At 38.0% G+C, this 24045-nt stretch overlaps 1 protein-coding gene across 1 annotated transcript; it reads right to left on the reverse strand.

Annotated features, from left to right (window-relative positions):
* Positions 1 to 282: 282 nt before the first annotated feature.
* Positions 283 to 22181, reverse strand: hs3st3b1b (heparan sulfate (glucosamine) 3-O-sulfotransferase 3B1b). Its single transcript, XM_051124226.1, has 2 exons — positions 21328 to 22181; positions 283 to 1381 (listed from the first exon to the last, which is right to left on the reverse strand). Exons 1-2 carry the CDS (start codon positions 21900 to 21902, stop codon positions 763 to 765), a joined length of 1194 nt encoding a protein of 397 aa, XP_050980183.1. The 5' UTR covers positions 21903 to 22181; the 3' UTR covers positions 283 to 762.
* Positions 22182 to 24045: the final 1864 nt, after the last annotated feature.

Consider the following 24045-nt stretch of genomic DNA (forward strand, 5'->3'; position numbering starts at 1 on the left):
TGTGTCATCATTTGGCTCTTTTGCTTTTTAAACAAATCCAGTTCCTTTCAATGCTATCTTGACCTTTGAACCTTTCAGACAGGACAGCAGGCCACTTCTGAAGCTAATCGATCAGTTCAGATATGTTACGCGATTAGCATAATGACGACATGCCGCCTTGCTGTTGTCCGAGATACGATTTAGCCATCGATGGATTGGCCATTCATTACAGGAACCTGCGAGTGAAAGGCCAGCGGTCGACTGTGACACTGTAAGTAGCAATTAGGGCTATTGATCGTCATGTTATTGAGTAAAGGGACACATCGAATCAGTTCTCTCGCTTATCAGCTGAACATAGTAGGACTCGAGCCAATATGGAGTGTAGTGAAACACTAAATGCGATCAGAGAGTGAAATAAAGTTCACGAAGACACACGTCACTAGACAAGTCGCTGTTGGTTTATAAATGCACAATACCCGTAACAAACTGTTTTTTGTTTGTCAAACCTTTTTCGAATTCGGAAGCACCATTAAATTCATTGTGAATGGAAATACGCACAGCAAATCAAAAAGGTGGAATGTCGGTGGTGAGACTAGAGTTGGGCCGGACGTTATGTACAATATGGTTAGGCAGCTTAGTGAATTAATTGCTTAGAAATTAAAAATAAATTATTATAAAATAGATTTCTGTACATTTTACATATATATAGCAATCATCTCAATGTCTTTTTGCCATTTCAAATACACAGAAAATGAAAGAAAACAACAAGTCCTCCGTTCGCAGTTAATCCCAACCAAAATTATGCCCAGTCATCTGGTAGAACTTCATGTTGAAAGGCCTGTAGAAGTCTCTAAGTCTTTGCACGACCTCAGGGTCAATGTTTGGATGGGTCCTCCCTTTGGTTTTACCCAGGCAATGGGGCTTGCTGCTGCCCTCGGCCTTTTTGAGACAAGGGAAACCCTTGGTCTGGTTGAAGTAGAAGTGTTTGTCTGTGATGATCCTCTTGAGGCCCAAGAAGTCCTGCACACGGCCCAGCTCTCCGGCTGGGTCGCTGATCAGCCGCTCTCCGCTCACGAACAGGATCTGGCTCATGGGGAAGAACTGCAGCCAGTTGTCCAGGTGTTTGGCGTAGATGCCGATCTGAATGGCGCTCCACGAGGTGTCGATCAACCCTGTAGTCCTGTTTTTGAACGTCAGGCTCTCAAAAGTAGGAATGTCAGGTTTCTTGGACAGCGTTTGCGTGTAGTCGGAGATTGCTCGCGTGACAGGGTCCCGGACTACCACAATCAGCTTGGTGTCGCGGGACATGGCGTAGATCCGGGCCGGAGCCTCGCGGGTCACAAAGTAGCTTGGTGTTTTCTCCATGGTGATCTGGCCCTCCAGGGTTTTCGGCATTAGGTCCCTATGGAGAAAGAAAGAGAAAGGAACGGGTTAGATGGAAGCCTAATGAAAACAAAACTTTGCATAATGCAATCAAACATATGGAGCATGTGGCACTCCTCAATCAATGAACCGATTCAAGGCCATGATTCTGGGTCAAATGTGATTAGCATCAGCTGCTAAACAAAACAAGCATTCAACGTCACAGATGCACAAACCATGTTAAACGGCATGGCTACTTCTTAATAGTTAGGGCTGTCTGATGTAATACAAGATCTTTCAGAAGCCTTGGGGAAGTGTTATTTGTTCCTTTCCTAAAAAAATGGCTAGATCAACCAATATCGCATTTTTAAGACAGACTACTATATAAAAACATATAAAACTATACATATAAAACAACATATAAAAACTACTACTAATTTGTCTATTAATACAAAGTTCATTTTAGAAGGTCTAATTAATGTTGAAAAATGTGTATATTTATTTATTTTAACATCCACATCCCACAAATTCTTTGGTTTTTCAGCATTTTTGTGTATTTGAACCCTTTCCAACAATGACTGTATGATTTTGAGATCCATCTTTTCACACTGATGACAACTGACGGACTCATATGCAACTATTACAGAAGGTTCAAACGCTCACTGATGCTTCAGAAGGAAAAAAAAAACAAAAAAAAAAAAACCCTGATGCATTAAGAGCAGGGGGTGAAAACTTTTGAAAACAGAATGAAGATGTGCACATTTTTCTTATTTTACTCAAAAATCATATTTTTTTTTTTCATTTAATATGGCCTTCAGAAGCTACAGAAGATATTTACAGTTTTCCAGAAGACAAAATAAGTTAAATTTACTCTGATCTTCAAATTCCTAAGCTTCCACCCCCCAGCTCTTAATGCATCCTGTTTCCTACTGAAGCATAGGTGAGCATTTGAACCTTCTGTAATAGTTGCATATGAGTCCCTGAGTTGTCCTAGCATGCATTTTGTCCTAACAGTTTGACCTCAACTGTACATATTTGATTCTGATTCCAATAGTGTTCTAATGTATGACCTCAACGACAGTCTTATACTACTGACCACCCAGCTCTAAACAATGATGTATACTTCAAAGAGGCTAACACAAATGACCACACTTAAAAAAGGCCTTCAAAACATATGTGCATTCCACATGAAAGTTCTTCAGCCTTGTTTAAAGACAGCAATCTGCTTTTAGGGGAGTTACAGGGTGAAATGGATAGGGTACGTGCAGGACCGCAATCAAGGGACATTTTTTAAATGAAAAGTGAACATGCATGTTAACGCCAAACAGGCTTGGGTTTCACAACCCTGTCCAATCAGGAAGAGTGGATTATAGTGGAAGAGGTGATAACAGAGGACTTTGACAGACACATGGGGGTATGGCTCCTATTTCATTGGCACACGCGCTTAAACGTGTTAAAAAGTGCGGAAACACATCTGAAGAAAGTTGCGCTTCTGCTGACTGAGAAATCAACCAAAGAAAATAACAGAACACCAAATTTAAGGGATGGAGATAAGAAAAGATAAGCAAAGATAACAAAGTGTAAATTTCAGCCACGCTCAGACGTCAACAGACCCAGAATGAGCCTCCTTGGGGTATCAGTGTGCAAACAGATAAAGCTCTTGTTGGACTGTTGTCTCTGGAGTATCGAGCCTTGTTGTTAGCGCCAGGGCTAATTTACTGCCGCATTGTGAAGTGCGCTGTCAGCGTCTGGTGTAATCCTGCTTTCGTGTTTACACCCTGTGGAAACGAGGCTACGAGCAATTCAAGAGTCTGCAAACAATTTGTTGAGGGATATCACACACACTTCAGTGGATCACAGTTTATTCTATCTCTCCAAACAGTGTTCAGTAAAAGCCTGACTATTTTTACCACTGGTGTTCAGTAGTTAGAGGTGAGAGCCCCTCAGCACCAGAGCAGAGAGAGGTGTTATCATAAACAAAACCCATGGAGAGCATTTCAATGTGGACATAAATTTCAAAACTATATATGTATGTACCAGGTGCTGCTGTAGACCTAGATTTTTGCTGCATTCTGCTGTTTTTGTGCTGTACAGCAACTGCAAAGCACCAAGTCTCTGCGCTAAAGAATTTTTCAAGATCACACAGCTGAAACTATGTGTGAAAAAAATCCCCATTTTGCAATTGAAAATCACGCAGCGCTGGATTCAGAAAGCGAGAACAGCCTAAGGCAGCAGGAGGTAACATGTTGATTTATTTGATGGAAAACTGTTGGCAGATTTGTGTGGTTACATGGCTTCTCTAAAGAGCTGGCCACAGATCCAATTATGATAATATCAGTTTGATTACTGCTCTGTCAGAACACTGGAGTGAGAGTTTGAGGGAAAGAACACAAGGAAAAAAAAACTCATTAATCTCTGTGAAATGAAAACAGATTATGTTAGTGCCTTTTTATGCAGTGACGCACTCATGCACCCTCATCTGCACGGTTTAGCTGTTTATTTCTAGTCTGGAAGAAATATAAATGTGTTGGCTTACTGATATTTAGCCTCCTAGTGTGTGGTTTCAGAAAAAAAAAGTTTATTTACTAATTATTGCACAATAGGAGCAAACCAGCTGTATGTGTGCATGTGTGGTGCTAATGAGGTGAGAGATAATGCAGGCTTTTACTGTTAAATGAACCACCCACACCTACTGTGCTGGGGAGTAAAGAAACACTCACACAAATGGCGCAAATACTACACACACACACACATATGTATATATTCCTGTATATAAAGGATTAAAATTGCTAATTAGGATGATGAATGGATGGAAGCAATAACAGAATGATAGAGAGAACGATAGAACAACAGATAGAACAATAGAACATTAGAACTATAGATAGAACGATAGAACAATGATAAATAGTTAGAATGTTAGATATAGATAGATCAATCACAGAATGATAGATAGATAGACAGATAGATAGATAGATAGAACATTAGATAGATAGAATGATAGATAGATAGATAGATAGATAGACAGATAAAACATTAGATATAGATAGAACGACAGAACGATAGAACGATAGATAGATAGAACATTAGATATAGATAGATAGATACATAGATGATAGATAGATAGACAGACAGACAAATATAGATAGAAAGAATGATAAAACGATAGATTGACAATGATAGAACGATAGATAGATAGATAGATAGATAGAACATTAGATATAGATAGATAGATATACAGACAGACAGATAGACAAATATAAATAGAAAGAATGATAGAACGATAGATTGACAGAATGATAGTTACAACGATAGATAGATAGATAGACAGATAGATAGATAGATAGATAGAATCACCAAACGATAGAATGATAGAAAGAATGATAGATAGATAGATAGATAGATAGATAGATAGATAGATAGATAGATAGATAGATAGATAGAATCACCAAACGACAGAACGATAGATAGATAGATAGATAGATAGATAGATAGATAGATAGATAGATAGATAGATAGATACATAGATAGAATCACCAAACGATAGAACGATAGATAGACAGATAGATAGATAGATAGATAGATAGATAGATAGATAGATAGATAGATAGATAGATAGATGGAACAATAAATAGAATCACCAAATGATAGAACGATAGATGACAGAATGATAGATAGACAGATTAGATAGAACATTATATACATATAGACAGAACAATAGTACGACAGTACGATAGATAGAACATTAGATAAAGATAGATAGACAATGATAGACAAAATGATATAGATCAATAGATGATAGATAAATCATTAGATATAGACAGATAGAATGACAGAACGATAGATAAGCTTTATATGGACTCTAGTGTGGTTTGCAATTGGTGTGAACGCACTTGCTTGCTGATGTGAACCGCTACTGATGACGCAAAGTAACAAAACTACCAAGCTATGTTGTTAAACAGCTACCGCTATCAATGGTTTTGGGGGCAGGGTGAGGGAGGTGGAAACAAACTCTGGTTTAGACCAAGAAAAGCAGGAGAAGAAAAAGTTACAAGACACAAAAAAAACTTAAAAGCCTCCAACGATCCTCTTACCTCACTTCTTTTACTTTGGCAGAGGGCAAAAGAAAAGGGAGGGAGGGAGGAAAGGGGTTGAGGAAGACAAGTAGGCAAGCTCTCGGAAGAACAATAGCCTTTCTTGCCCGTTTTGATTTATGAGGTGCTTCTTTTTAGACATTCCGTCAGCAAACAGGCAAAGCTTTGACACCGGGGCCCTCTTTTTTCCCTTCTTTTCTTTGAAAACTGAGCATTGTCCTTCAAGGATCTGAAAGAGCAAGGGCCGTGGAGAGGCCAGAGAGGAAAGGGGGAGGGTGACCATTGAAGGATGAGTGGAAAGCACTTCTCCAGCTCTCTCAGGGCCGGGCGAGAGGAGGCTGTGGAGAGCTCTTGAGCCGAACGTGTGCCTCAAGTGCCTCGCCGGCACACGGCGCACGCTGCCACTGGAGCAGGTAAAGATACGCCACGTATTAATTATTAAAACGGGGATTAGAAAGTGGATATGAGTGCTCGAAATGATTCTACTGATAAAAAGGGTCACTCCTCTCAAATGATGAGGCAAGGTCAAAGATTGCTCCCGCCTCTTGGGTTTTCTGTCATAGTTCATTCGTAAGACAATTCTGCTCATGACCTAATGGTCATAGCTGTTCTGAATCAAATTTGGTTAGAGAACGATAAGTCAGAAAGTTCACTTTTTTACTCCAGTGTAGGATCAGAATCACCCTGAGGGGCATGTTGAAAGGCTTTTATCCAGTAGAGATAAATCAACAAAGGGAGAAAATGACAGACGAAAGCATAAGAGAGAACAAAAGACACAGAAGGGAGTTTTTATAACAATCTTTTTGTCTTCCATCATATTTGGTTTGTTAAGAAGAGCCTGTTTTGCCTTAGATAGACACAGTAGCCCTCCAAAAAGCCCTTGGGTTTGCTTTATCTATGATCTCTTTGCTTTCAAGTGACAAGGATTATACTATATCTGTCTTTCAACTCTGGCATTGTTATGGTTTTATTCTGGCCGACGTTTTTGTTCACTTGCTGTGCGTTTTTTCTTTTGTATACGCAAACTGATAGGGACTAGAAGCGTGTTTTATATCTAGCGCTTTCAAGTCTCGGAAGGATCAGAGAAATGCAGACGTACCTGCACTTTGGTTCTGAAGAGCAAGTCAAAACAGACACAGCTTTGGAACACCTGTGCGTGTGTTTTTGATAGACATCTCCTAAGCATAAGAACTCGCCGCTGCTGCAGTAGCGGCAAGATGAAGAGCTGTTTGAGTAAGCTGCAGTGTAATAAAGTCTCAGCAGTCAAATAAACTTAAATTAATTGCCAATGAGTTTAACAGCTCAGCGGCTTGGGCTTGGTACACTAGAGAGATAAAGGCCAGAGCCGCAAAGCAGTTACAGTGATGTAAAATGGCAGTTCTTGTGTCAGATGGGTAGTTTGAGAGTTTGCCTGTGCGTGAGAGTGAGAGTGAAAGTGCGTCATAATAATTAAGGATTAGTTCAATCAAAAATAGATGTTATGTCATCATTACTTCTCCCTTACTTTGCCCCAAAGCTATACGACTGTCAGTAAACACATACTCGCACGAAAAAAAGACGAGGATTGGATATGACTGGTTATGATCGGCTGTGATTGGTTCATGCAATAAGTTCCGCCTCTTGTGTTTATGTGCATTTTGCATTCGCGAATCAGTCTGAATTAACAATATAATGTGTTAATGGGAAGGCGTTAATGGGAAGACTAATTTAAAAAAAAAGTAGGTAATCAACTTAGATATAACCACTTTGTTATGTCAAAATAAGACTTACAATGGCATGAAAACATTATCTGTGTGAGTTTTTAGTAAGTAATCAGCTTGGTAAAATTTAAAGTAAGTCTTCACGTCTGTGACCAGTATTTACAGAGCTTTGATGACTGATGATGATGCCTAAAAACACTAGATGAGATACATATTTGGCTTTAATAAATAGAATAAATATTGATTACAGTGTTACTGTAGAAATATAAAAAATATATATATTTTCTGATAGTGTAAGTAATGTTTATTCAACAAAAACAACTTACACACTTAGATAAAACCATTTTGTTACTTCAAAATAAGACAAAAAATGGCATGAAAACATATTTTATGTGAGTTTTTAGTAAGTAATCTGCTTGGTGAAATTTAAAGTAAATAGTCTAACCAATATTTACCAAGCTTTGATGACTGACAATCTGAAAACTTAAAAAATAATTAATTATTGTAAAGTTAATTATTAAGTTCACAAATAAAATATACTGTTTAAATTGTTACTGCCTTGAGTTGTTAGTTTGGGAAAAAAAAGTAAAAGGCATAAAAACACTAACGTGATGAGATTTGTACTTGACTTTAACAAATAGAATATTGATTACATTGTTAATGTAAAAAAAAAAAATATATATATATATATATATATATATATATATATATATATATATATATATATATATATATAATTTTTCTATTTCTATATCTATTTTTCTTTTTCTATATCTATTATTTTTTTCTATTTTTCTATATATCTATTAATATATATATTTTTTTTTTTGATAGTGTAAGTAGTGTTTTTTTTAACAAAAAATGTGACATTTGGGGCATGCATTTACTTTTGAAACCTCATGTGGGTGAGTAAATAAAAAAAAAAAAAGTTCTCTGCATCTGCAACTAGTGGTTCACACACTTCAGCCTCTGTTTCATAATCAGACTATTGATTACAGTGTTCTAACCCCAGACTACCGGTGTCACAAGGATCAGAGCACTTGATTGACACTTCACCCTACCAAAGGCTGCCACTCTTACCCCCAGCACTTCAGACTATCAGAAGTGGAGAATGGAAAAAAACAGACGTGACATTCATGCATGAACAGCCGATGGCTAATACTAGAAAAGAAACAGAGTGCTCGTTCACAAGCCATTTCATGAAAGGGTGAGAGCGAGCTGATAAGCGACTGTCTGAATCATTTTATGACTAAATTGTGTTTTTGACCTTCTGAATCACTAGTTTGATGCTTGAAGCTCGACCGCTGGAGCACTTCTTTACTGTGTCTGGAGAGCCTGCCGGGAAATATAGATTCTGTCTTCGACGGAGGCCGTGTGGCTACATCTGGTAAATCCAGGCACCTCCCAGCCCGCTTCATACAGACAATATTTTCTGCTCTTTGTCGTCATAGAGACCTGAGCGAGGCTGTAGTTTTGAAATACACCCCGCGGAGTCTGGAGCCTTGACATTATATTTAACCGCAGAGCAAAACTGCAGCCGTAAATCTATGGAGCAAAGCTGGATTTTATAGCAAAAGCACCGGGAGAATGGTAATGGGGTAGTGAGGGGGGGAGAAAAGAAAGAGAAAAATAGCAAGCGACAGAGCCAGGATGAGCATGTGTGCGGCCGCTTTAAGTTACCGCTGTATTTTGAGAGGTACGCAGCCACTTAGAGCCTCCTGACGGTTGGTTTCCTGAGTGAGAATTGCCAGAGATCTCTTCTTAACCTGCTGTAGATAGCACACGCATGAGTGTTTTATGAATATCCCAGCATCTAACGGCTATACCTTACGTTTTCCTCACCTAACCTTCCTCGTTCCACGTCTAGCTCTTCCTCAGGTTTCCCCTCAGCCTCTGATCTTTGCCATGTAACCCTGACGTGAACATAAAGAGGTGTAAACGGCCGTCTCCGTCAGGCCCGTCTAAGGCTCTGCTGTGTCTTAGCGTCAGTTTCTGACATTCTCGCTGACGGATCTCGACACTGGATCTGCATCCGACGGACGGAGAAAGCCGCTCTCACGTGGAGTGACTGCTCCGATGGATGAATAATGAAAGAATGGGGAGAATTGCAGACACTTCTGACCTGCCTTTCTCCGAGAATAGACACGCTCTTCTCTTTAGAGTCGTCTCTAAAGAGGGTTATACCTTAATGCTGATCTGGTTTCTCATTAAATTATTATGGCTGAGCTAGCAGCCAGGCTCAGACTTTCTAAAAACTACTTTATCGGTGTCTTAGGGGCTAAAAACATCTGCATGAAACTGAACGGTCGGCCCAAGAAACACTGAGTTGTTTAATCTGTATATTTTCTCTCTCAGAAGCAGGGGGCTTTGGTTTTGGGATGAAGACTGGACTCCTTTAGGGTGTCAAGGGCAGAAATATATTTAGGTCTCCCTGTAGTGCTGTATATATAAAGACATTGGACATAAATTGAGTATCGTGAGAGAGGGTATCTACTCAGCAATCATACTGAGGTCTAGGCTTGACTTGTGCCAACCACAATTTCAGGCCCATTTTCTTTCTTCTTTTCTTTCTCTCTCTCGCTTCTCAAACTCATTCGAAACCACAGCAGCCTCTGAGAAGGGCAGAGCACGCATAAATCACTGAGACCTACGTTGCAATCTACCCAAACTCCGTTTCAGCTTTATTTGCTGCCATTCAACACCTACCAAAATCTCTTTAAAACAAGAGTGGGGTGTGTTTTCTGCTGTCCAGGCTGCACATTGAGTTACGGCCCTACGGTCGTGCCAGCTGAGTGGAATTACTGTGTGTTAGTGACAAGGCTGCGCAAGAAGAGGCTGCCATCAGCTCTGAATAAAAGATGGAGGGATGAGACGGGGTAATAAAGTGCACTTTACTCTGTCTCACTCAGGCGTGCATTTTACAGTGCTATAGCATGTACTGAAGAACCGTTTGTGGGACTGGCAATTTTGACTCTATTGGAGAGGTGTTTCTGAGATATTAGGGTCATAGCTAAAAAAGTAAGTAGGATGGATTTGTCTCTGCTCACCTGGACCAAGCCAAAAGAGTCTCTATGATATTCTGGTCTCTAGATAAGGCGAAAATAAAGGCGAAATGTGACCCTGGACCACAAAACCAGTCTTAAGTAGCACAGGTATATTTGTAGCAATAGCCAAAAATACATTGTATGGGTCAAAATTATCAAATTTTCTTTTATGCCAAAATCATTAGGATATTAAGTAAAGATCATGTTCCATGAAGATATTTTGTAAATCTCCTACTGTAAATATATAAAATCTTGGTTTTGATTTTTTTTCAATATTTTGATTTTTTTGCACCCGTAGATTCCAGATTTTCAAATAGTTGTATCTTGGCCAAATATTGCCCTATCCTAGCTTATTTATTATGAATTAAAAAAAAAAAAAAAAGACCCTTATGACTGGTTTTGTGGTCCAGGATCACATATTTGAAAATTAAAAGTCTCATAACTTATAAAACTAAAAATTGAACATACAATACCCTGCAAAAAGTGTGGTTTTGGACAAAATCAGCATAAATCATTATTTTGTAAATGACTCTGCATTGATAAAAGACAAAACAAATAATGAAAACATTTTATCAAATGACAAATGTTTGCTATAAAGGTGTGTTGACCCACAAATGGTTTAAAAAAATAAAAAATAAAAAAAAATAAAAATCTGGGTTATATTTAATCCAGTAGGCATTGACGATAATTAATGCTTGTGCAAAATCCAGTTCTGTCTAGAGTATTTCCAAACTTTTAGGTGGTAAATAGAAATAAAATCAAATAAAATAGTTTGGCAAACCCAAACAACAAAAATAGACTAAACAAACCATCTAATGCATATAATTACGTATCCTATATTCAGTATTGACTGACCCGTGTTCACTCACCGTAATTCCACAAACAATAGCCTTCCCATTGAATCTACTTGAGTTATTAGCAGCGATCAAGCCAGTACCCCAGTGTTTATCTTGCTCTTGCTAATCCGCAGTGATAAGCTTGTTTACTTTGGGTGTTTGTAGAGGGTTTTAACGGACTCAGTCCCACACTTCATTTACATTCCCACTGAGTGACACAACGAGTCTCTAGACTGTTAGCGGTGTTTAGTGTAACTAGCCCTGATGAGGTTTTAGCTTGTTTACTAAGCTATAAAGGCTATTAGCAAAGCTACAGAGCCAAAGCGTTTAAATGATGCTTTGCATTTTGTTGTTCCATACACAATTTATATTATTTATACATACAACGTTTAGATACATACACAAATTTAAATGTTTCAGTGACTCACTAGGATGCTGTAAAAAAAAAAAAAAAAAAAAAAAAAAAAAAAAAAAAAAAGTCCTGCTGGAATGTTTAAAAGATCATCTCATCAGACAGTAGGATACCTCACTAAATTGTCATAAAATAGACTTCCAAAACTTTTCGCACTCAAACACAAGAACACACATGCACACACTTATTACATCCTGTTTTGCTTGGCACACAATCTGCTCCAGCTGAGGAGCTTTTGAAGACAGGTGAGCTTTAAAAAGCTGGGAATTTCCTCTAACTCTGTCAACCGGTTACATCAGAGGCTTACAGCACAGCTGCATTACTTTGACGCTGCGGGTTAATGGTTTACAAATTCCTCCAGACTAGTATTCTTCATTGCTAACCCGCAATTTGCTAAATTATGTGGTGATAGCACCAGAGCTGACAATTAAACTGCACGTATAAGACAAGAAGACTCTCCTAAGGCAACTCCGCGAAGGTTTTTTGGATGATAGCCTAGCTACAGTCCGCTCTGGTATATCAGCACCAGCTGAAGACAATATAACTGGCGTGAAACACAAAGAGATCACTGTCAAACGCTTCTGCTGAAAGTAATCAGCCGAGTGCGGATGTCACAGGTGTAATTTGATTTCAGAGGTTGCTATTTCAGCAGGCATGTTGATGTATCACGAGTACGATGACAAATGCTTTTGCTTTCCTTTCGCTCGGCTGTCCGTGTTCCAGAAGGCCTTACGGTCCCACAAGAAACAAGATCTGAAGTCTCTCTGCCAAGAGGACAAGCCAGTCAACCACATAATGCAGATTTGAAGAGACATTTGAGAAATGGGCTATGAAACCAAGAAAAAGGCAGTCAACTAATAATTTGCTAGCTTGGTTTGTTTTTAAAAAACAAAGTCTTTTCATTCCTGATCCTGATATGACTACAGCTAATCATATTCCTATTGGCTGCTGATGTAAAAACATACAGTACTTCGGAGTAATGATGCAATTAAGGACACACTGATATTGAAATTGACTGATATGTGCAATTATACTTATTTTCATATTATGAACAAAGTAAAAACGGGCAATTTTAAAATTGCATTCTTAAACTAAAAAAACAAAACAAAAGTAAAAATAAATTTTAAAAAAAGTACGCATCATAGTTGCTAATGATTTAAAGGGACAGTTCACCCGTAAATAACAATTCTGTCGTTTACTCACCCTCATGTTGTTCCAAACCCCTAAGACCTTCATTTTCATTTTTGAAACACAAATTAAGATATTTTTGATGAAATCCAAGAGCTTTCTGCACGCATCCATCATGATACTCTCGTGAACGTGTCGAAGACTGACACGGAAGAGAATAAATTGTCAAATAAAGTCATTATTTTTGTTTCCTTTGTGCACAAAAAGTATTCTCGTAGCTTTAAAAAAGGTTGATCCACTGATGTCACATGGACTTTTTTAATGATGTCCTTACTACCTTTCTGGGCCTTGAACGTGGTAGTTGCATTGCTGTCTATGCAGGGTCTTGAATTTCATCAAAAATATCTCAATTTGCGTTGTGAAGATGAACGATGATCTTACGTTTTGAAACGACATGAGCACGAGTAATTAACGACAGAATTTTCATTTTTGAGTGTTATTAAATGTATAAAAAAATGTTTAAAGATCAACTCTGATGAAGGTAATCTTAACTTAAAATTGGGAAAATAAGCATGCATTACTAATATAAAAAATATAGACAAATAAGCGATATAGTAACTATTTAATGTGCATCATTAGATTGCAATATAATACAGTATAAAATTTAATATAATATATCCAGAGACTATTAAGTAGAGAGTGACAAATCTGTTCATTACTAACAAAGTAGAAAAGTCAAATTCTCACTATAAAAAGGAATTGCATACAGACTTGTCATATGTTTGTACTTATTTTCTAATAGCTGCTTCTATTCCTAGAAGAGCGAGAGAGGTGGAAAACAATGCGAAAAGCTAAAAAGAGAAAGTGTGAGGACAAAAGTGGTGACAGTTCCTGGGCTTTAGGGAGACACTGGCTTTGTTGCCCTGGAGCTCAGCTCATGCTGTGCTCCTCTGGGCACATCAGCAGTGTGTGTGTGTGTTCCTTTAATTGTCTGCTCTTTTCTCGCTGAGGTTAATGGAAACCTCAGGGGGTCTCTACTTCTCCCTGATCCTCTGCTTTTCACTTTCTTCACAGATAGACAGACAGACACACACACACAAACAAACACTGTACCTTTAAAAAAAATCATCTACAGTCAGCGATAATATACTTTAGGTTTCTTCTCACTTCTTCTGCTACTAATCCTCCTTAGGGCGTTAAACTTTCAGAAAATGAGCTCTGATGATCACACACTTGGGAGGAAACAGACTTGGTAGGAGACATGGGCCAACAATTACCGGACCATACTGGCAGCCGCATGCTGTAGCCCCCAGGCTCCTGTAAATGCTGTTTATTTAGCTACAATGAATGAGCATTTACTTGTTGAAGAAAGAGGACTAGCATTATTCTGACATCCGACATCCAAATTATCGCCTCGTTTAAAAAGAACCCAATTCATGGCAAGCTCAGAGGGAGGGTCCGTACACAACAGGCCACTGAAATCAAATAAAAGGCGTAAGGGGAAGGGTGTTTATCTTGCATATTTCTCATTTTAACCTGTCCGATCAACCAGAGAAAGTATACGGAAATGATTTCCAAATGGTAGCAAGAAAAAAAGTTCCTTGTAAGAGACAATATTCCACTAGGAGGGTTCGAAACACGAGCGTCTGACATCGAGTTCCTGTCCGCCTTTATTTTATCCTCCAGCAGGAGGTTCCTGCTGAGGGCGGCCATGTTATTTTGCTTTTCTCTGGAGGAGACTGTAGTTTCTCAATGGCAGACCACCACAGTGGGCCTCTACTGTCCGCCTCTCCGCAGGCCATCCCTTTCACAATTAGCCGGTGGTAATTTGGCGAATGAAAGCCCCTTTCTCCAGACTAAGACCCTCCCTGCTTGGTCTACTCCATTGGTAAAACCATGCCAGCTCAAGTAGGGGCCCACTCTCTCTCTCCCTGACCAATGTGCCCGGTTGGGGGTGGCCTTATGTGGGCACTGAGGCCTACAACAGCCCCGCCTCCAAGAGCTCGATGTGGGACCCGACTCTAATATGGGATACAAGGAGAGAAGACACGTACAAGTGCACTCTGAAAAATAAAAGTTCTTTATTGACATCGATGGTTCCACGAGGAACCTTGAACATCCATGGAATCTTTCAATGTAAAAAGGGTTCTTTAGAATTTTACAATGGTTCTTTTAAGAACTCTTCACTGAAAGGTACTTTGGGGAACCAAAAATGGTTCTTCTATGGCATCACTGCAAAAACACCCTTTTGGAACCTTTATTTTTAAGAGATTGGGTCCTTACATGTGTTCTTTTACAATCACACACCATCATATTTCACAAAATGTGAGGTTTAGATACAAAAAGTGGTTTACTTCTCAGAAGCAATGTGAGAGATGAGTTCCAGAAGAGGAGAAAGCAGAAACGGAGCTGAGGCCGAACACAAAAGCAGAGTAATCCTTTGGTCTAAAGGATGCTGAGCAGTTTTGCCAACACTAAAGCATCATTTGGAGGCAGTCCTTTGAATGTCCTCAGCCAGCTCTGCTCAGGCTCTCAATAGAGGATGTCAACCTGCTGACTGCTGAATGGATGACCGGTCAAGGTTCAGATCCAGCTGAGTGGAGGAAGTCTATTCTACCATGAGACTGAACAGCTTTCATGGATGCTGCTTCTTAATCCTGACCTGGGATCAGTTTATAGTTTCAAATTACAGCGATGACCAAAGCGAATGAGTAAGTAAATACATAAAATTAAATTAACCAATAATAAGACATTTTTAAACATGTAGCCACTCATAAAAGATTTGCATTTAATTCCAATCAATTTTTGAGTCTAATAACTAAGTGTGTTTGTTCAGGAAGGATCAGGGCATGATCAGCTCTCACCTGCAGTGCAGATGGTCTTTACAGAGGCAACGTTGCTCAACTGATTCATAGATAACCCGAGCCACAAAGACCTTTAACCCAACACCACACAGTGCCCGCCACAGCGTAAACTAATCAATACATGTAGTCCCACAGGGTCTAAGCTGGCTTGAGTCATTACTTTGTGCTTATCTGTGTGAATGTAGGGGTGTAGGTTTATTCTACAAAAGTCACCAACCATCATACCACACAACAACAAACTTAATTTGAACAATCCTGATGTTGATTCATAAATCCTTGGAATGATCTTTTAATTTATGCCAGAGACAATTTATGTCAAAACACATTTTTCTAATGAGTTGTTCTTAAGGGTTGCACGCAATAACATAACAGTGTAGTCTGATTCTCAAACAAATGACTCTTCTATAAAATACACTATCAGTCAAAAGTTTTTGAACAGTAAGATATTTAATGTTTTTAAAGAAGTCTCTTCTGCTCACCAAACCTGCATTTATTTGATCCAAAATACAGCAAATAAGTAATATTATACAATATTTTTACTATTTAAAATAACTGCTTTCTATTTGAATATATTTTAGAATGTAATTTATTCCTGTGATCAAATCTAAATTTTCAGCATTATTATTCCAGTCTTCAGTGTCACATGATCCTTCAGAAATCATTTTAATATGCCGATTTGCTGTTCAGGAAACATTTATTATTATTATTATTATTAATATTTAAAACAGCTGAGTACATTTTCTAAGGATTTTTTGATGAATAGAAAGATCCAAAGATCAGCATTGGTCTGAAATAAAAAGCTTTTGTAACATTATACACTATGCCAAAAGCTTGGTTTTTGGGGAAGGAATTTATAGAAATTAATACTTTCATTAAGCAAGGATACTTTAAATCGATCAAAGACATTGCAAAAGATTTCTATTTCAGATAAATGCTGTTCTTCTGAACTTTCTATTCATCAAAGAAACCTGAAAAAAATCTACTCAGCTGTTTTCAGCATAATAATAATACTAATGTTTTGAGCAGCAAATCAGAATATTAGAATGATTTCTGAAGGATCATGTGACTGGAGTTACGATGCTAAAAATTCTGCTTTAAAATAACATTAATAAATTACATTTAAAAATATAACAGTTATTTTAAATAGTAAAAATATTTCAAAATTTTGCTGTTTTTGCTGTACTTTGGATCAAATAAATGCAGACTTATTTAAAAAACATTAAAAATCTTACCATTCAAAAACTTTTGACTGGTAGTGTATATTAAAAATAATAAAACAATAATATAACATGAGCTTGGATGTTCATTTTTAAACTGATATTTTTTATAATGTACTAATTTAGATGGTTCCCTGTATAATTTACAGCATTAGTTGAACTTTTTTTTTCATTTGCAAGAAAAACAGACAATACAAGACAACTGAAATATGCACAAATGAACCAGAATCTAATCATATTAAGAGTTTGAAGCAAAACCCATATCAATAGCCAACCCTAGCAGTCAAGTACAGCTCACTGTTTACCAAAACACCCCGTAGGCACAGCTAAACTTCAGTTTGATCTCACCCGGCACCACTTAGACAAGGTGGCCCCTGCTTTGTACAAGCAGGAAGGAGGGGGTCACTGGCCACAGCGTCCGTATGGGTCACCTACATGGTGGCGTCAACACCCCATGGAGTGTGGGTACAAAAGCAGAGGCATCCATCCAGAACTAGCCATTCCACGGATGGAAGTGCTCATCTGGACAAGGTGGCAGGGGGTCGCAGCCCTCCAAGCACTTCAAAACTTTCAAGTGACATGCTTCCGAGAGCGTTCCCTGGTCCGACAGCGGAACGGGATTTTCTGCTGAGCATTTCCCTCTTACGGAACAATGCTCCACTTGTCCTTTTGTCGGTCGGCAGTTACGGACCGTGTTGTTTAATGGCTGCAGTTCAGAAAACACACCCTTAATCTCTGGACTCGGGGATTGCACACTAAAGAAGTTTGCATTGTGCGACTACATACCTGACTTCCAAACACTTACTGGAAAAAGATACATAAACTAGTTATCAGAGTTGACTGTATGTTCTGTTTACAGTACGGCTGAATAGCAACAAGGAGGAGTCGACTACAAAGACTGCTTTGGTAGATTCTAAAATTATGTAATAATAAGTCAAACACAGCACTGAGGCCTCCACAACGTTTGCCGTTCCAGCTGGGACCCTGTCTCTGTCTGTCTGTCTGGGTGGGATTTTCGAAAAGCCAACTCAACTGCTTATTAAATCATCAGAGTCTCCGCAAAAAAGCAGCAGAGATTTTGCAAGGTCTCACAATTCATGAAAGTAGTTGAAACTGAAAACTGCGAAAGGAGAATTGCCAGAGTTATTACTCAACGACTCAATCCACTACGACTTAAACTATTTACTGTAATATCTCTTACAAATAAACTGTCAGTTGTTACAACCTCTACGCTGAACAGACATTCTTGGGGGAAGATCATAACAAACAGCGAAGCACTTGCAGATAATACTTCAATGTCTATGAATCATACACCACACTTGAACAGCCTGAACAGGTCTAACCAGTACTGAGGAACAAAAGCTCATCTGCCATGTCTCTTTCTCTAGCTCTCTGTAGTTAAGGCATAAAAAAACTTATTAAAAATTATTTGCATGCTTTCCGTGCTCTGGGATTATTTTTAAAAGCATGGTTTATGCATTACGAACTCTCTTTTCCATTACACAGCAAGTCACTGTTGCTGAATATGGGACACTCTAAAACTGAGAATCAGAGTTTTGTTGAGTCCTGTGAGAGAGACACTTTTAAAAAAGAAACAGTTTGGTCATATCGCTTGGTGGGACCAAATGGTCATGTCAGCACAGAGTGTTCACCTCAAGCGCTCTGTCTGTCTGCACAAACTCTTCAATACTGTTTTAGATCACGGCACACGCAGACGTCGGAGACAGAAAAGAGAAAAAAAGTGTGAGCGAAAGAAAAAGTATGCATTTGTTTGTGCCCTGTATCCTCAGCCCAAACAGCAGTGGCCAGATATAGAATTTCGCTGTGGCATCGAATTTCCAACTCAAACCAGCTGCAATGGCATGTGAATCCTGTAAAACTTGAGACAGAAAACTTTCTCATAAGAGTGGAAAACAAGCATTATACCCTTCAACGCCCAGTGTTTTCATCTTCGGGATTTTTACAAGTCATTTATCGGTTGTGTTTACTCAACTTACTTTCAATCAACTAAGTAACTTGGTATGGATCTGCTCTTCATTTGGAGCATTTTAATTTTTTTTAAATTAGAGGGAAAAAAGAATTTTTAAAAAAGCACTTTAGAGGAAAACCCTGGTTTCACTTCCCAGATCCACTGACCAGACAACTTTTTCCAGAAGAAAAAAATTTTAATTTTTAAAAAATAAAAAGCTGCCCTACTGCTCTTTTGGCAAAAATCATTCATTTCGACTTGGTTTTTGGTACAGCTTTAATAGAAATAATTGCAAATAACACTTTATTTTCTTTTTATATGTGTGTTTTAAATGAGCATAATCCATGCATTAATTCAATTTAGCAAATGTAAGAATCTGAACAGTTTTGGGACAGTCTTGACTAATTTTGCTGGTTCAGCCTAAATTTGCATTAGACTGAAGTGAGGCCCCGGCATTTAAATAATTAATCAAATAAATCTTTTTTCCCCTCAACATGCATGAATATAATTCCCTTTTCATCTAAGCTGGACTACCGAGCATTCACTACAACGCCCATTCTTTCACCCGTCCTGTTTTTTGTTATGGGGCCCTGAAACGTCGCATATATTTAAAAGCGCTGGGCTTTCACCCCCTCAAACCTTTGCAAATCCGTTTAGAGAGACAGGCGTGCAGTCCAGGACTGTTTTATCAACTTATTGAGTGTTTCTTTCCGCTCTGTGTCTGGGGTAAGCAGAGACAGACTCTGGGGCAATAAATCCCCCTTTCTCTCTTCAGCTTCATTTTATACAAGCTATACGTTTACTTCATTACATTTTACAGTATAATATCAATAATGGTTAATCAAAATGTCAGCACATTTAAAAAACTGCAGCTTAGGCCTATAAGTAACAGAAAAAAAACTAAATCTACCCCGAAAGTTGATTTGAAACAAATGTGTCGAGCTCTAACAGCGAGTGTAATTAATTTATGAGCTCCCATACTGAGTTCTGGCACTTTAGTAGATAAAATGAAATTGACCTATTAGTAATGTCCAAAATACGCTATGCGTACATACTGCTTCAAACACAAGCCGAAAAGTTTAACATGCATTTTTACAAAGAAAAACACAGCTGCGCTGAGCTAAACTTACTTTCAATATATTATAAACAAGTCTATAATTTACAAGCTACTAATTTTATTGATGCCATCATGTCAAAACACTTGTATGCATGCTTTTGATTTTCCATTAAGGCTATTTATCTTCACTCGAGTTCACTTGCGCACCGAAAAATGAAGGTCACACTTTTAAATCGACAGTTAATAATTTCTGTCATTTATTTATTTTATTTATTTTTTATGAAAAAAATAAAATAAATAAATAAATAAATGTTCAAAGGACAATGCAAAGTAGGCTACTTTGATTTAGTTAAGGCATCAACCGACTGAACTTCACTTTTCAATTTTAAAGGTTTACAATTTATTATATTTGCTCTTGCATCCATATCTAAACCGAGGTCTTGGGCCAAAAAGGAAAATAAAAACATTACAATTTGTTTTAAAAGATATAAAAGTGAACGGAAAAGCAAAGGTCCGTTAACCTGCAATGATCAGTGCGTCCAACAGAGACCACTGCGTCATCTGCGGTCGGATACGAGTCGTCTCCCAAGATATTACAATCACAAAAAATGTATCGTTACCGACCTATTGTGTTTATTTGAAAAATATCCGCCTGAATTAATGTGTATTTAAAGGACCGTGTTCAACATTTCAGACTTGAAAAATCTCAGTCTAACAGTTCGACGGTAGCAGGAACAGCGGAACCAAAGTAAATGTTTAAACTGGAACCTGAAAACAGCTACTGCAACTATGCGTTGCGTTTCTAGACGGCTGAATGCAAACCATACAGAACATGCCATTTACATAATAATAATTACATTTGATTGCCTAAGAAGGTTTGAGATCGAGCCAAAGGGTAAAATTACATAATGAATGACAGATACAACAAAAAGGGGCCAATGCATGAGAGAAGACAAGATTCGCTCTTGGAAATAAAAAAATTAAAGGTGGTTATTAAAATAGGTTTTTTTTGGTTCACGTTGCTTATTAATACGCAGAACGCCACAGCCAAACAGACTATTAAAGCTCAGATAAATCATAAATGAAAAATAATAATAATAATAATAATTATAATAATTCAAAAGCCGACTCTATATTCTCCGTTTTTTTTTTATTTAATAGAAATATTAAACAAGTTGCAGGATTCCATTCTTATAACGAATCACAATAATAACGAATCATTAATAATTTAGTTTTAAATTACGATTTTACACTCTTAATTAAACTCAAAGTAGTTGTAAAAGGACAACGAAGTTGTTAGTTAGTCAATATGATTTTTGACTACTTAAATTTGGCAATTAAACTCAAGTTAAATTTTAGTCGGGATTAGCCTAAATTCACAGCTCAGATCTTGTTCTGCTCGTGAGGAAATGCCAACACATTGCTTTAAAAAATAAATAACTAAATGAATAAAAAACTGAGGATTAAACAAAAAATACCTCTACCGCTACCTCTCAAATTAAAAATTCACCGAATAATAAATATTAAGAAAAATACCAGAAGGTATTTTGGAAAGGGTAGGTTTATGATGCAAAGTGCACTATTTGGGATCTACTTCACTGAAGAACAATATAAGTGAATGGAAACATACGACGTAAAATGTCGCGTATTTATTATTAAGGTTCTCACCTGTACCAGTCCAGTCCGTTGTCATAGTTACGGTCGAAGAAGTGCGGCTCGGCTCCGACCGCGCGAATATCTGGATGCACGCGTAGAAACTCCAGCAGCGCGCGCGTCCCGCCCTTTTTCACGCCGATGATGATCGCCTGAGGCAGCTTCTTGCTGCCCGAGCCGTTGGAGAAACTTGACAGCGGAGAAACTCTCCGTCCGTCGTCCCACTCCTCAGCACGGTCCGCGTCCACCTCATCTTTAGAGAAGTCTCTGGGAGCTCTCCTGACCGTAGGCTCGTCGTAATCTGACTCTACGTCCGTCCAGGAGCTCTGCGGTCTGGAGAGGAGCTTGGACATCATCAGGTCCGGCCGGCCACTTTCTGCCTCAGCGTATTTCCCAAGGAAATCCGTCTCCTTTGCTCGGTTGTTACTATTGTCCACAACTAAACTTGGTGGCATGGTGGCACAGTAGCCCACGCAGGAGTACAGCATGTAGACCCAGAGGAGCAGCATGATGAAGAGGAGCCCGAGTTTCTTCTTCACGGGACTGACGGAGAGTGCGTAAAAATGCTGACAGAACAGGCTATATTCCATAAGCCCTGTGCATGCGGACCATCACACTCCAGCTGGACATATTGACAGGTAGGTACAGTTCTGTCCAAGTCCAGGTATCCCCTCTCTCAGGAGTCTTTAAAACCCATTGGAGGCCACAATAAAATCCTCAGAGGTGAAATGAACTAACCCAAAGTAAACAGGACATCTAGGAATGCGCTTTTAGTCAGCTGTTCTCGGTCATATCTGCGGGTGGAAGCGAGAAAACTGACGAGAACGACCGGTGCACTTGATTCCCAGCCGTAGAAGCTGCTCCCGGCCGCATCCTCGAGTGTCTGAGCGCTTTCGAGAGAGTAGACCTTATAGAGCGCTGATGTTTGTGATTGACAAAAGCGTCAGCCTACCGCCGAGCACCTATTTGAATAAAGGCGGGGATGTTTAAAGACGCCTGCCAATCAGAGAGCAAAGTAGGCGGGCGTTTCAAACAAGACACTTGGTCGCAGAGCCGATTAAACGCTCTTATTGGATGAGGAAACATTAGACCGAAATCCTTTTATTCCAGTTTTTGGGAGTTTCCAAAGTGTTACAAGTTTTACGCAACTGAACGGTTTAGGAATCGGGATTTGGGAAGTCCAGCAAAGTTCTCGTACAAACTAAGCCTAATAAAACTTAGCATCTTTTTCATATATATGTAAAATAAACAAACGTGTAAGTAAGGACGCACATTTATTAGGTTACTTCTTATTTAATCAAACTTGAATACATTTTCTAAATTTCTAAAAGCAATTCTTCTTACTAAAACAAACGTAAAACAGATTTATTTATTTATTTATTTATTACTTTTCAAAGCCCTTAGCCATTCTGAAGTTTTAAATAGCCAAAGCATCAGGGAACGGTCTAAATATTTAGACGTCTTACACAAATGTGCAATGCAATATAAAAATCTGCTCTATTCAGTCGCATTAACGGGTGTCAGAAGTTTAATAATCACGATAAATCTTGATCTGCATACAAATGTCAATTAATCCAAGTAAAAATATCAACAGGATATTTTCCTGTCTTCATTCTAAAGAATGCTTTGAAATAATAAAGTTTCAAGCAAAGTCTATATGTAATATACATACAGTTTTCCGAACTTTTCAATCTCTCGATCCATCAAGTTTTTGTGATTAAATAATTTAAAATCAAACAGAATAAACGAATACAACTTCATTAAACTATCAAAGAATGACTTCATCATCATATTATTTCTCTAATGTATTTACATTGTCTTTTTTTGTAAATATATATTAATTTAAGGTTCAATAAAATACATTTTAAATCCACATTTAATTCTGAAAGCTGTGCTTTGCTGCATTTTTTGCAGTCAGGCTGCTGACGGATTTGATTATTCATAGCCGTTTTTGTGCCGTGTAAAAGAACAAAACAAGCGGCGCATCAGCTCTCTATTAACTAGGTTTATAAACATGCAGCTTATTATTTACACTGTCTAAAAAATAAAGAAGAGCGTTAGATGTTGGACTAAACAGCACTTTCCGCGGTACCACACCCTTTGACCATTTGAATTTCCATTACTTTTTCCCAGTTGCTGATGATTACTGGAAAAAAACATTGTATAACATTTCTAGCTGATTAATTATTTCGAGCATAAATAAAAGCATTTATAATTATAAAACAAAAACAAAATAAATAAATAAATAAATAAATAAAAATAATGGTTCGGGGCTCGAAACCACAGTTTAAAAATGTTCTGATATGTTCAAGTTTTATGTGACTTTCGGAAGCCTTACGTTTCACTTTCACAATAAACTTTACATGAAAGATTGGGAGAACACAAAGGCTTATTAATATTTTAAGCATTGTAAATAGTTTTAGCGTTGTTCGTTAATGTTCTTAAAAGCGTAAATAACTACAAACAAAAACACAGTTCTGCAATTTGAGCGACCGAAGCGAATTTTTGAGCTTGAAGCATCTTTTCTGATTCAAGACAAAGTCTAAGTTGTGATTTAAGGCCTGCATAGACAATTATTCATTTAGAAGAAGTAAAGAAAAATATACATAGGGTAACATATATAAATAATAATAAATAAAAAATAAATAAAAAGGTAAAAACGACTATAATATTTGAACCTTGTCTGAATAATGCTTTACAACAAACATAAGTGCCAACAATGTGTGATTTTGT

This window comes from Labeo rohita, chromosome 12, assembly GCF_022985175.1.
Source record: "Labeo rohita strain BAU-BD-2019 chromosome 12, IGBB_LRoh.1.0, whole genome shotgun sequence".
In the NCBI taxonomy this organism is placed as follows: Eukaryota; Metazoa; Chordata; class Actinopteri; order Cypriniformes; family Cyprinidae; genus Labeo; species Labeo rohita.